General features: G+C 42.2%; 1 protein-coding gene across 1 annotated transcript; it reads left to right on the top strand.

The window, feature by feature from the left end:
• Nucleotides 1-4,729: 4,729 nt before the first annotated feature.
• LOC311100239 (torsin-1A-like) lies at nucleotides 4,730-10,747 on the top strand. The gene is made up of 5 exons (XM_084141071.1): nucleotides 4,730-5,059; nucleotides 7,053-7,318; nucleotides 7,669-7,844; nucleotides 8,304-8,431; nucleotides 9,905-10,747. Exons 1-5 carry the CDS (start codon nucleotides 4,870-4,872, stop codon nucleotides 10,147-10,149), a joined length of 1,005 nt encoding a protein of 334 aa, XP_083997197.1. The 5' UTR covers nucleotides 4,730-4,869; the 3' UTR covers nucleotides 10,150-10,747.
• Nucleotides 10,748-11,866: the final 1,119 nt, after the last annotated feature.

The following is an 11,866-nucleotide window of genomic DNA, read 5'->3' as shown; positions in this document are numbered from 1 at the left end:
ATGCCAAAGGCAATGTTTCCCTGTGTATTAGACCTGGGGTCCAATCAAAAAGAGCCAAATTGCACAGGGATTGGGCTGGCAAAATTGACATACTGGGCCAGCCCACCTAGATTCACTTTAACACCTGGCGAATACCAGTGTTACAGACATAGAAATGGCACCCGTAACTTGGGTGATTTTGATGGCTGTAAGGAGATAATTAATGTGACTGATTTAGATAAGGAAGGGAGGAAAAAAAAATAGGAGCCTAACCATCCCTCTGACTGATGTGTGGTGGGCATGCACTAACAAAGGGAGCATTCGGCAGACATTACCAGAGGGATGGAAGGGTACTTGTGCACCAGTATTGTTGGTCCAGCCTGTAAGAATTAGTCATCAAAGACCAGTGACAGGAAGAATAATTAGGAGAAAAATAAATAAGTCAGGAAATAAATAGCCCAATTTGGATAGATGGTATAGGCATCCCCAGGGGTGTTCCAGACGAATACAAAGCTATGAATCAAATATGGGAGAGTTTTACTACAACATTTTTCTGGTGGGTGACAATAAACAAAAATATGGATTGGATAAATTATATCTATTACAACCAACAACGATTTATTGACCAGACTAGAGATGCAGTAAAGGGGATCTCTGAGCGATTATCCGCCATCCCGCTCATAACTTAGTAGAGGTTGGTTCTAGATCAGGCAGAAAGGGCCGGTGTCTATAGAAAGATAAGCCATTATTGCATATTTATCCCTAACAACACCACACTGGATGGGACAGTCACTAGAGCTCTTACAGAATTAACTGCACTAAGTGAAGGATGAACTGAACTCAGAAGTTAGTACATTGTGGATAGATGGTTTGATGAAATATTTGGTAAATGGAAAACCCTAGCAGCCACCATCTTAGGAGCGATCAGTGTTTGTATGGGTATTCTTGTATTATGTGGTTGTTGTCTTGTTCCCTGTGTCCGAGGATTGGTGAGTCAGGCGTTGGTGAAATGCAGTATCTAAACAATGATGAGAGATGGACTGACTCCGGACTCTGACCAGGGGAATGTGAAAAACGATCCTCCAGGCTTGGTGGATGACGAGGATTTGGACCCTGAAAGACCGCAATTGGATGAAATGTTTATTAGTTCTGATGTGATCTCTGAGATGAATCATGCTTGTAAAATACATTTATCCTGAATGTGGGAATATTTAGTCAAAGGGGTGGATTGTTAGATTAATTTGGATTTTAAGAATAATGACTAAAGGATTTCACCCCAAACACAGTATAAATGTTAGAATTATCATGTAGTGTCAACCCACTAACAGAGGGGGCGGTACTAACCATTCAAGGGGGAAGGCGGAAACTGTTTAGAAAAATCACCTAAAGGTGGGAGGAGTCAAGTCCAGGAGGTATAAATCGTCTGTTTGTGTCATTGGCAGCAGAGCTCTCCATGAATAAATATACCGATAATTACTTGTGGATTGTGGACCTTGAATCATTGATGATTAAAACCAGAGCTTTACAACCTCTGGTAATGATTCAAGCTTAGGGTGAATTAGAGATAGAAATTCACATGACATCTATCCATTGGTCATTTAATTTAATGTTGAACTAAAACATTTTTTTTATAGTAGATTTCAGAGGTTTAAAAAGGAACAGAAAGGAACGATATACATCATAACATTTTTTTGGTTCAAACCAGTACATAACTTTACTTTGCTGGTCAAACAGTGGAACGGAACGAAAAAAATGATGTTCGGAATGAAACGTTTGGAAAATAATTTCAGTTCACAACCCTTGGTCTGTAATACCTACATGTTTCAAGCAGACCACTATAGTCCCTGTGCCCAAGAACGCCAAGGTAACCTGTCTAAATAACTATCGTCCCGTAGCGCTCACATCTGTACTGTCACGATCGTCTGAAGGATTGGACCAATGCGCAGCGTTGCGAGTGAACATGATGACTTTATTAATCCAAAGAAACCACGAAAAACAACAAAAGACGATACGTGAAGTTCTATACTGAAACACACTAACAACAACACAGAAACAATAACCCACCAAACAAAGGTGAAAACACACAGAATATATATGGCTCCCAATCAGAGATAACGAGCTGACAGCTGACACTCGTTACCTCCGATTGGGAGTCATCGACCAATCACCACATGACACAAACAAAATGAAACTCACCCATACCACACACCACCAAATGAAATACACCCAAACACAAGAAAATGAACAACCCTGGCTCAATATAAACGTCCATAGAGCCAGAGTGTTACATGTACAAAAGAGAAATGCCATGGTGGCCGTGGTACAATTTAGAAGTAGCTCCCCCCCAAAAAAAACTGTGACCAATAAATTGTTTTAAAAGTAGCCCAATTTGGCAAGTATAGGTAACTGCATACTTGGAGTGTGTCTGAAAGTGGGCGTTGCAAAATAAGTGGGTGGATCAACAGGGATGGGTGTAACATCAGCGCTCCATTATTGGTTAGACTGCCATAGCCGGGTGCACCGCGGTCAGCTTAATGTTTACATAGCAGGTTAAGAGAACTAACGTAGCAGGAGAATTAACTTGGCAGGTTAAGATAATTAATGTGGCAGGTTAGGATAATGAGTTTAAGGTTAGGAAAAGGGTTAGGGTTAGGCTTAGCTAAAATGCTGTAGTTGTCAACAATGGACTCATCGTGCAGCCCAATCAGCCACGCAAAACGGTCTTGAGTGACAAAAAATCTGCCCAATTAGCTGATTCGCTTGCCATACACCCACTTCTGTTGATCCTCCCACTTCTGTTGACACAACCACTTTCAGACACACTCCATGTATGCAGTTACCTCACAGACTTTCTAATCCAGAGGCGTTCCATATATTCCTTAATAGCCATTACAATGAGCCCATCCTCCTATAGCTATCCCCAAAAACCCACCACCCCATTCCACTACGTTGACCCTAAACGATCCTACACCAGGCCATCGGCCTGGGAGGATGGAACCCTTTCTCTCAAAACTTCCTGTAGATCTTCTGCACTAAAATCTCTCACGCCCAAATATTTCGCTGCAACTACCACATCTACACTATATACACAAAAGTATGTGGACACCCCTTCAAATTAGTGGATTTGGCTATTTAGGCCACACCTGTTGCTGACAGGTGTATAAAATCGAGTATACAGCCATGCAATCTCCACAGACAAACATTGGCAGTAGAATGGCCTTACTGAAGAGCTCAGTGACTTTCAACGTGGCACCGACACCTTTCCAACAAGTCAGTTCGTCAAATTCCTGCCCTGCTAGAGCTGCCCCGGTCAACTGTAAGTGCTGTTAATGTGACGTGGAAACTTCTAGGAGCAACAACGACTCAGCTGCAAAGTGGTAGGCCACACAAGCTCACAGAACGGGACCGACGAGTGCTGAAACTCGTTGCGTGTAAAATCGCCTTCCTCGGTTGCAACACTCACTACCGAGTTCCAAACTACCTCTGAAGGCAACGTCAGCACAATAACTGTTTGGCTGGAGCTACATGAAATGGGTTTCCATGGCCAAGCAGCCGCATACAAGCCTAAGATCACCATGCGCAATGCCAAGCGTCGGCTGGAATGGTGTAAAGCTTGCCGCCATTGAACTCTGGAGCAGTGGAAATACGTTCTCTGGAGTGATGAATCACGCTTCACCATCTGGCAGTCCGACGGACTAATCTGGGTTTGGCAGATGTTAGGAGAACCCTACATGCCCCAATCCATAGTGCCAACTGTACAGTTTGGTGGAGGAGGAATAATGGTTTGGGGCTGTTTTTCATGGTTTGTGCCAAACCCATGTAGTGTGATAAATGCAAAATATTTGGTCATATGTCAAGTGTATGTAGACGGGAGGGGTATCGTATGCCAGATGAGCCTAAATGATGCAATTGTGGTGAACATGCACCCAAACTTCTGAAGAATAAGGGCTGTCCAGCATGTCTCCTATGCAGAGACGGTGAGAATAGTGGAAAAAGGAGTGAAGTTGAAACAAATAATGGTAGTAGGAATAGAGACACCAGATAATGTTCCTTGTCAACAGAGGGATCCTGACATGTTGCATGTTAAGAAGGTGAACTTTGTAGGCCGAGCTTTTATTGCATTGGTTATCATCTGCACTGTGCAAGCAGAGAGCAAATCAGAGAAAATAGGCATTATTGTGAGTGCGGCTGAGCTTTTTTGGGGGACTCAGGGATTTTACAGCAGAGGCATTACGAGGAATCCTGTCGATGAGTGCTCTGTCCTCACAGCCACCTGAGCCTGTCTAGGGATCCCGCAATGGAATATTCCCGCAATGGAATCTTTTTGTTGTTGTATGTATTTAGTATTTTCTTGTTTATACCTGTGTTGTTTTGTTCGACATGTTTGATGTAGTGATGTAAATTGTTGATATTTTGTATAATGAATTAAAAAATGTATTATATATATGACAAAAAAAATATATCTATAAAGGTGCCCGTTCAAAACAACTGGGACCTCCGGAAAATACGAGGTCAAATTATGACGTAAGTGATCTCCAGGTCGGAGATCTAGAAAGAGGCCCGAGTTCCCGAGTTGGAATTCCGAGTTGGATGACGGTTCTTATTGATTTTTCACACGAGTTCCCAATTGTCTTGAACGCACTCAAGTCGGAGATTTCCAAGTTCCAATTGTTTTGAACGCGACATTTGCTGTCGCATAATGATTACGTAACAGGAACGACCGTAGCTGATTTGCAATGAAATCTTATTTGTCACATACATGTGTTTAGCAGATGTTATTGCGGCTGTAGCGAAATGCTTGTGTTTCTAGCACCGATAGTGCAGTAATATCTAACGTCTTTGCACTCCTAAATGATAAGCTAGGTAGCTAAATGTTTATTTTAAGTGAAAATGAGAGCAACATACACAATCTTGTTCGGATATTATGTTTTGATATCGAGTGTTCTTGTGAATGCGTTCGAACCAATCTCAACCACATTTGTGGTCGGTGCGGGAGTAGGCCTAGCAGCAGTGGGGCAGAAAATGTACAATTATTTATATGAAAGTTGCGATTCAAAATGGGTTGCTTTTAATTCAACAGGTATGTGTACAGGTAAACTATTAGATGGTTGATGTGTTATTGTAGTTTACTTAGGCTATTTGATCATGTAGACACAGTCAAACCCTTTACGTTTTTATCTTCCAATTGCTTTTAGATCTGCACCACTATACCGTTGGCCTACTTTAGTGATGGGCAGGGTCATTACAAATTGTGTGGATGAAGGGGGCTTGAAAAAAGAGAAAGCAATACTTAAAATCCATAAATTAATCATCTATAGGCTACTTATGTTTTTATTTCATTATTTTAGGCTCTAACGTTAGTGCGTAAGCTTTCGGGTCTAATGCCGCGTTCAAAACAACTGGGAACTCGGAAATCTCCAACTTCAGTGCGTTCAAATAACTGGGAACTCGGAACAAAAAGGAGCTCGACTGGGAAAAATCGATTTGAACGGTCATCCAACTCGGTCCGACTTTCCGACCTGAAGATCACTGACGTCATGATTTGACTTTTCCGAGTTCCCAGTTGTTTTGAACGCAGCATAACTGTACACGCGCCAAATAAGAGCCCCACAGTGGAGGTGTCATAAAACCAGTAAAAACCTAGCGGTCAAACGGTTCAATCATTTCCCCACCATTTTTGTATAGATTATAGGGATTTTAGAAACACTTAAAATAAGGGCTGTGTATCGTGTAGGCTTACACTGGCGTGACATTTTGATAACCATGTAAATTTCTCTCGGACAAGGTGACTTATCAATTTATTCGCCTCGTATTTACTCACAGATTCGAAAATGCTAATTAGCGTCAAAGTACACGTCATGCAAAACTACAAATCCCTGCAAGCTCCTGCACATCATCTCTTGCTAACAGGTGTTGTGTCGATTTTAAACTTGCACAAGACAGTTAACAGAATTGTCCATTTAAATGGGAACAGGCAGAAAAATCGATCCACTGAGGCAATAAGGACAACGTCGGAGTTTAATTCAAAAAGAGAAAAACTGTGAAATAAGAAGTAATGTTCGGGAAATATTTGGTGAAGTGGTAAAAGAGGATGATAGTAGTGTCGGTTATGTGTGATGATTGTGACAGTCAGAAGACAGAGACTTCAAATAGGCCTATGCACGTCAAGGGAACTGTAGCCTTGGCTACTGTTCAGATGGGCTGAATGGAAACTGAATTCTGGACACTGACTGTAGGTGTATAACCACTCACTTAGCCTTAATAGAAACTCCTGCAGATTTAAGCATTTCTTGCAGTAAAATTATACACCAAATGTAGGCACAATTTTGACTCGGGAACAGGAGAAATATGATTTATTTATTTCAGCATCTTGAGAGAATGCAAATGCACAGTTAGATACCGTCTGTAGAGGAGGTATCTTTATCAGCATCATAAGCTGATAGTAGGCTATTTCAACCACATGAGATATGCATCCAAGCCGAACTGAAATCGTATCAGATACATTTTGGGTCGTTTTCACAGCTAAACGTCTTTCCTTCGCGAAAGAGGCAGAGATGACGGAGATAACTTTACTGATGTCAAATAGATTGAAGCGTTCATTCCATCTATTTATGACATTGGTGAGCAAGGGTTTATTTAGTCTTCCAGGACAACATATGACAGAAGAGAAGCTGCATGTATCTATTTGTAGACGTTGAACAACAAATCGCCTACCAAAATGTCTGGAATTATAAGCAGGAACATCCTAAATCAGGCAAAAATAATATCATTCTACCATCTCTGACTAGCCTACAGCGGATTTTCTATATTAGTGGGTTAGGGTCGGGTGCTGGCCACAGATTTTCAATATAGTCGGGGGGTTGCTTATCGGTTATTAGCAATTGTGGGCGGGTAAGGGTGAGCAAACAGCTGACCCGCGCACCACTAGCCTACTTAGCAGATGTATCCTACATGCATAACTAATCACATGTTATGAAGATAACCACCTGTAATTTTATAGAAATAATGGTGGTGTATTCGTAGCACATGTCCCATTCATTGACACTAATAATCGACTTCTGCCCGGTCATCAGGTTTGGAAGTGGCCCTAGATCGGAAGCTGTTTGGTCAACATGTTGCCTCCAGAGTCATCCAGAAAGCTGTAACGGGTTTCATGAACAATAAAAACCCTAAAAAGCCCCTGGTGCTCTCTCTACATGGCTGGACTGGCACAGGGAAGAACTTCGTCAGCCAGTTGATAGCTGAAAACATCTACAAGGAGGGCATGACCAGCAGTTTCGTCCATCAGTTTGTGTCTACAGCTCACTTCCCTCATCTGAGTCAGATTGAGAACTACAAGGTAAAACAAGTATTTTGTTATATTGAAATACAGTATAATCCCTTGTAACTGGCAGGGAAATTCTCAATAGAGAATTAGGCTGTAATATTCTATATTAGGGGTATTCAAATCTTACCCTGTAGTACTGCTGTTTTTCTGTTCTACCTGATAATTAATTGCACCCACCTGGTGTCCCAGGTCTAAATCAGTCCCTGGTTAGACTGGCTTCAAGGTTCACATTTGAATTAGAGGGTTCTATAGGATACAGAATGTATAGCTGAATAATTTTAAATATATTTTGCGGCTATGCTGTAAGCTGTCTTCACTGCTGTAGATAAGTCTGTGTTTAAACTGTTGTGACCATCCCTCAGTCTCAGCTGCAGCAGTGGATCAAAGGCAATGTCACCAACTGCCCACGTTCCATGTTCATCTTTGACGAGATGGACAAGATGCACCCTGGCCTGATCGACTGTATAAAGCCCTACCTGGACTACTACGAAAATCTGGACGGGGTCTCCTACCGCCAAGCCATCTTCATCTTCCTCAGGTAGGGCGTACGGAGCAGCAGTGTGTGATAAGAATTAATGTGTTGTTTTTGGATACTTTGGTATTATTATATTTTTTACTGGATTTACAGTCAAATACAGTATATTGGTCATCCATCATACTATCTTTCTCACAACTTGACGACTCGTTGTAGTGACCATATTTTTACTTGGCTGAAAATCAGCTGTCAATCAGATACGGAACCCCAAAATTAAAGATGAGTTATTTCAGATTTTTTATTTTGCAAATAAAATCACCATGCGTGCCGCCTATTGGGGAACCCTGACCTAGGCCCGACATCACCCTAATGAATTTATAAACTACCACATATCCGGACCAGTGGAAATTCTGTTCGGGCTAATAGATTTTTGTCCAACTGGTCCGACCGAGCCAGTGGAAAAAAAAAAAAAACGTTGGACCATGCTTAATATCTACTAGTTTGTTTTGCTAATCTCCATAGCAATGCTGGAGGAGAGCACATCACGCAGGTGGCCCTGGACTTCTGGAAAGCAGGTCGAGACCGAGAGGAGATGAAATTGCAACACTTAGAACCAGCTCTCTCCCTGTCCGTGTTCAACAACAAGCAGAGTAAGCCACCTCTTTGCCGTCCTTCTTTAGGGCTGAAGCCTAACATATACACTTTGGTAACTATTTTTCATATTTAACAAATCATACACATATACTATATGTACAAAAGTATGTAGACACCCCTTCAAATTAGTGTATTCGGTTATTTCAGCCACACTCGTTGCTGACGGGTGTATAAAATCGAGCATACAGCCATTCAATCTCCATAGACAAACATTGGTAGTAGAATGGCCTTACTGAAGAGCTCAGTAACTTTCAACGTGGCACTGAGTCAGTTTGTCAGGCCACACAAGCTCACAGAACTGGACCGCCGAGTGCTGAATTGCGTAGCGCGTAAAAATAGTCTGTCCTCAGTTGCAACACTCTTTACCGAGTTCCAAACTGCCTCTGGAAGCAACGTCAGCACAATAACTCTTTGTCAGGTGCTTCATGAAATGGGTTTCCATGGCCGAGCAGCCACACAAGCCTAAGATCACCATGCGCAATGCAAAGCGTTGGCTGGAGTGGTGTAAAGCTTAACGCCGTTGGACTCTGGAGCAGTGGAAACGCGTTCTCTGGAGTGATGAATCACGCTTCACTGTCTGGCAGTCCGACTGACAAATCTGGGTTTGGCGGATGCCAGGAGAACGCTAACTGCCTAAATTTATAGTCCAACTGTAAAGTTTGGTGGAGGAGGAATAATTGTCTGGGGCTGTTTTTCATGGTTCGATCTAGGCCCCTTTGTTCCAGTGAAGGGACATCTTAATGCTACATCATACAATGACATTCTAGATGATTCTGTGCTTCCAACTTTGTGGCAACAGTTTGGAGAAGGCCCTTTACTGTTTCAACATGACAATGCCCCCGTGCACAAAGCGAGGTCCATACAGAAAAGGTTTGTCAAGATTGGTGTGGAAGAATTTGACTGGCCTGCACAGAGCCCTGACCTCAACTCCATCCAACACATTTCGGATGAATTGGAACGCCGGCTGCGAGCCAGGCCTAATCTCCCAACATCAGTGCCCGACTTCACTAATGCTCTTGTGGCTGACTGGAAGCAAGTCCCCGCTGCAATGTTCCAACATCTAGTGGAAAGCCTTCCCAGAAGAGTGGAGGCTGTTATAGCAGCAAAGAGGAGACCAGCTCCATATTAATGCCCATGATTTTGGAATGAGATGTTCGACGAGCAGGTGTCCACATACTTTTGGTCATGTAGTGTATGTTTCTCTTAGGTTAGGATTTTTCACTTTGTTACTAAGCCTGGGGTTAGAAGGCTGGGGATGTTATTGGAGACTTTTCAGACCTTCAGTAAAAAGATGACCTGTGTTATATCTCTTTATTCTGTCCATCTGCCCTTCTTGCCCCTGTCCATCTTATGACTATCCTTACCCCCTAGGCACTTGTGCACATTTGAGAGGATTGGGTAAGCAATTGGTGGTAGTGTCTTCTTGCCCATCTTATGACTGTGTCCTGCCCTCCCTCCCTTTTGTGTAGGTGGGTTGTGGCACACTAGTCTGATAGACAAGAACCTAGTTGACTTCTTCGTCCCCTTCCTGCCTCTGGAGTACAGACACGTGATGCTGTGTGGCATGGCAGAGATGGCCGCCAAGGGCCTGGAGCCCGACCAGGACGTGGTCGACCAGATGGCCAGAGACTTGGTCTATTTCCCCAAGAGCGAAAAGATCTTCTCCGGCACGGGCTGCAAGACCATCGGCGGCAAGCTAGATTACTATACATAGTGTGTGTTTGAGATCGACTACGTTGCTGCCGGCGGCTGCAGACTGACTGATCTAATCATAATGAGTAGTAATTTAGGATGAAAGGTGGTTTGTAGGTCTGATCAGTCGGTCTGCTGTTGCTGACGGCAATGTAGACGATCTCAGAGGGAACAGCTACTGTATCTTGTCTACCACCTACTCTACTGTGTGCACTTTCTTAATGACAACATCTCCGCCAGTCGGAGTGAGGAAGTCAGTGACTGAACTCAGAAAGGGGATGATGACCCGCCCCTCAGGTCTCCCAACGTCAACACAACCATGTGGAGGACTTCAACGGTCTCTCCTGATGTCACTTCTCCCTGAAGATGGACTAATGGACTACTGAGAGAGAGGAGGGTGAATTTAAGGAGAGATAAAAAATACATTTAAAAAAACACTGAGGGAAAAGTTATCATTTTTAACCAATCAAGGTGCTTGATCCTAACTTATATGTTCTGTAAATTAGAATCTCCAAAAATTATTTCATTTTTTTACGGGGAATTCTGCTGCACATGAACTCAGTGGCAATTGAATACTAGATGTATATTAGAAACAAATGTGGTTTAAAGTTACAATATGTCCCAAAAAAAATCAGACAAACGGCATCCCTGCCACTTGGTTAGCTATCAATCTGAGGGATGCCGGGGCCAGAGAAATGTAACCACTCTCCAAATGATAGAGGGTGCTATGGATGCAAGGACTCACACTGTCCATGAGATCAACATGATAGTTATATTCTTCAAGAATCGATGTGTAATAATCGTTAATTGAAATAAGATTTGAACAGCTGTAACTATTGCAGATTGCACCTTTTAATTGTCATTAAAAATTTTGCACTGAAATATTGTGCATTTGTGGTGCACGGGATACCCATTAATTGTGTATTTTATATCTGTCGTCCAATACAGATATACAAAATCGTCCAATACAAATCCGCCTTAAAACGTGCATCTATTTTCCCTTTGTTTTTAATCCTTACTCATTCACCAGAAGCATTGTATACATTTCAAAATCTGCTGTCAGTTTATCTTTGTGGGTATACAAGTATTTAGTGTTCAATCCACCAATTTTTTCATTTTTCACTTATTTCAAGATTGATCCAGATTTGTCCTAAATCATTTATTTGAGTAGCCCAACAGCCCTGTGTCTGCAATGAAGTAAATCCAAATGTATTTTTGTTAATATAGCTTAACCACAATTAAATAATTGTTTTAAGCACAATTGTATACTGTGCCTTACAGTTGGCATGCAGTTACTGTTCTCGATCTAAACAATGCACAAAATAATTATAGGAAGGTTCACTATTTTTCATTAAAATGTTTTTATATGGGAAAAAATGTGTTTTGTTTGAGTACATGAAATATCAAAAAGGTTGAAGGAAATGTAAGAACTCCTACTCTCTTCTCCCACCTGGTGGTCTTTAAGAATAGAGAAGGCCATAATGATGTTGATCATGTGCCTTGTCCAAAGGTACATTGACAGATTTTTCACCTTGTCAGCTCGGGTATTCGAACCAGCAACCTTTCAGTTACTGGCCCAACACTCACCCCTGGCCCAACGCTCCTTTAACTGTTCGCTCCGAGGGTATTGTCTGCAATAATCATATGCACATATAATTGAATTCCACTGTTTGCACTGAAACTGTCTGCCTTAGGAAGAAGCCCACTGTGGGCAGCCCACTCTGTACCATTGACTCAAA

This window comes from Coregonus lavaretus (genome assembly GCF_964263955.1).
Source record: "Coregonus lavaretus genome assembly, chromosome: 24".
Taxonomy (NCBI): domain Eukaryota; kingdom Metazoa; phylum Chordata; class Actinopteri; order Salmoniformes; family Salmonidae; genus Coregonus; species Coregonus lavaretus.
This window is presented reverse-complemented; position numbering and strand designations above follow the sequence as displayed.